Consider the following 2,643-nt stretch of genomic DNA (forward strand, 5'->3'; position numbering starts at 1 on the left):
TACGAGTCGAGGATGAACTTGCAATTGAGAATAAAATTGTCGATGCTCAGTTGCGAGTCAAGTGTGGAGTTGCAACTGGGACAAAAGAAGGTCCGACCTTAGTTGCGAGTCAAGGATGGACTTGCAACTGGGACAAAAAAAAAGCTTGGGCCCTAATTATGAGTTGAGGGTGGACTTGTAATTGAGATAAAAAATATCGAAGCCTAGTTGCAAGTCGAGGGTGGGATTGCAACTGAGACAAAAAATTTGGGCCTCAATTGCGAGTCGAGGGTGGACATGCAACTGAGACAAAAAAAATGTCGAGGCCTAGTTGCGAATTGAGGGTGAGATTACAACTGGGACAAAAAAAATGAAGAGTGGACTTGCAACCGGGACAAGTAAAAAGACAACCCCTATTTGGTAGTAGACAATGAACTAACAAAATATGAAAAAAAAGTCATGAATTTTAAAGAAAAATGAAAAAGAAAAAATGAAAAAATAAAAACGTGAATTTTAAAAGTTTATGGATTTGAAACAAATAAATGAACAAAAGAAGAAAAGGGATAAAGACAAAAAACAGAAAATAAAAAAATCGCTTCTAGCCGCAGCCCACGCGGAGGCAAACACACGATGCTGTGAAAAACTCGGCCTAAACGCTACGACCTCCCACTTGCGCAAGACGCGTACAGGAAAAACACTAAATGACAAAAAAATACGAATCTTGATGTATAAATCGTGTGGTTAGACAGTTAGATGTGAGATAACTATTTCACATCTAGATGTGAAATAGCAAATCTGAAACTTTTTTAGATACCTGGTGTTCAGCAAAACCCCCCAAAAAGATTCTACAACAGAAAGTAACCCGTATCACGTGAAACAGAGCGCTGTAGAGATCGACCATAGTTCACTCGCATCACTTTCACCAGAAATGAAAACTGATACTACAAACCGCTTTACTGCACTGCTAGTGCTATGCTACTGCTAGGTCTCACGTGCAAGACACACGACACACGTCCATGTCATCACGGGCTCACGGCGCGATGACGGTGCCATTCCTGCAATTTCCACCAACTCCAGTGGCCGATCCCAAGCCCCGGCGCTATATATATGCCGTCCCGCTCTCCAAATACTCCATCCCATCCAATCCGCAAGTTCACGAAGGCAAACAGCAGCAGAGCGCACAGCTATAGGTCGTCGCTTCAGTCCAATCCGCTTCGTCAAGCATGTGCAAGGTCATCAACACAGTCCAGTCGCTCGCCTGGCTGCGCCGCGCCGTGCGACGGTGGTGCTCCCGCGCGTCGGCCTCAGTGCGGCCCAACAAGAACATGCTGGACGCCGCGGTGCCGGCCGGGCACGTGGCGGTGCGCGTGAGGGGCCGCGGCGACGGGGAGTCGTCGTCGAGGCGGTTCGTTGTGCCGGTGGCGCAGCTGAGCCACCCGGCGTTCTGGGAGCTGCTCCAGCAGGCGGAGGAGGAGTACGGTTTCCCGTCGGCCTCTGGGCCCCTCGCCCTCCCCTGCGACGAGGACCACCTCCGCGACGTCCTCCGCCGCGTCTCGTCCTCCGACTCTGAGGAGCGCCCCTCCTTCCGTCGCCGCCGCGGCGTCGTGGCGGCGTCGCACGATGACTCGCGGCCGCTGCTGCAGGGCGTGACCATGAAGAAGCTCGCCTCGTGATCGATCGGTCGACCGTACGCCTGCTCTCTACATTGCAGAAGCGGGATCGCCGTGTTCATTTTGCTCCTTTTCATGCAAGCCGGAAGCAGCAGCCAGCCAGGCAGCCAGCGGAAGCCAGCAGTAGTAGGCGCGCGCCCATGCCGCGGCGCCGTAGCCATCCATGGCTGCAAGACTGTTACACTGACAAAGCGCCCCGATGCTTCTGGACTATCACCCCATGAGTCGAGCTGGCATTTTAGAAAATGTACATATTTTCGTGTCCTAGAAATGAAATGTATATATTTGTGTCCTATTTGCAGATTTGTTTTTTTAACAAAGTACAGACGCAAGCGCTCATATACACACGCATATACTCCCCCTTATGAACGCGCGCGCACAGCCTACCCCTATGAGCATCTTCGGAAGACGGCCCGACATATCCTCTTGAAATTTATGAACTCACCGTAGGCACCTCGTCATCGACGGAAACGTCTCCTCCCACTGAATGTGCATCGATAAAAATCTTGAAATAAATTTAGGAATAAATGCGAGCACCAGAACTATTTGCAGATCTGTTGGTTGTACCTGTATGGTGGAGCGAAAGGTAGTCAATAAAAAAAGCAGTCTGTGCATGTAGCTCCTCCTTAGAGTAGGGTCCGGTGAAGGATCCGATCACTTTGGATCTATTATACGCTTATATGCATCATTTTACATTTCTGCAAGAGGTTGTTTTTTAAAACTTGACCCCATAGACAGCAGATTTATCACTGCGCCGAGGCTTCCCTTCAGTCAACTGCACACAACCAGCTAAAAAAAAATCCTCACAACACGCACATACACTGACTCGTACAAACACCGTGGTTGAGGAGGAGAGGAAAGTACTTGGTTTTTTTTTTTTGCGAAATGAGGAAAGTACTTGGTTGGTTAAGTTTACCCCACCCTCCCTCCACTGCCGTGCTTCCTCCGCCCACGGCCATCCCTCTAACCCCGGCAGACTTCCAACTCCGATGCC

General features: G+C 49.7%; 1 protein-coding gene across 1 annotated transcript; it reads left to right on the top strand.

Annotated features, from left to right (window-relative positions):
- The first annotated feature begins 1,120 nt into the window (after nt 1–1,120).
- LOC119368502 (auxin-responsive protein SAUR23-like) lies at nt 1,121–1,942 on the top strand. Its single transcript, XM_037633740.1, has one exon. It carries the CDS (start codon nt 1,203–1,205, stop codon nt 1,650–1,652), a length of 450 nt encoding a protein of 149 aa, XP_037489637.1. The 5' UTR covers nt 1,121–1,202; the 3' UTR covers nt 1,653–1,942.
- The last annotated feature ends 701 nt before the right edge of the window (nt 1,943–2,643 follow it).

The sequence above is a fragment of the Triticum dicoccoides genome, chromosome 2B (assembly GCF_002162155.2).
Source record: "Triticum dicoccoides isolate Atlit2015 ecotype Zavitan chromosome 2B, WEW_v2.0, whole genome shotgun sequence".
Taxonomy (NCBI): domain Eukaryota; kingdom Viridiplantae; phylum Streptophyta; class Magnoliopsida; order Poales; family Poaceae; genus Triticum; species Triticum dicoccoides.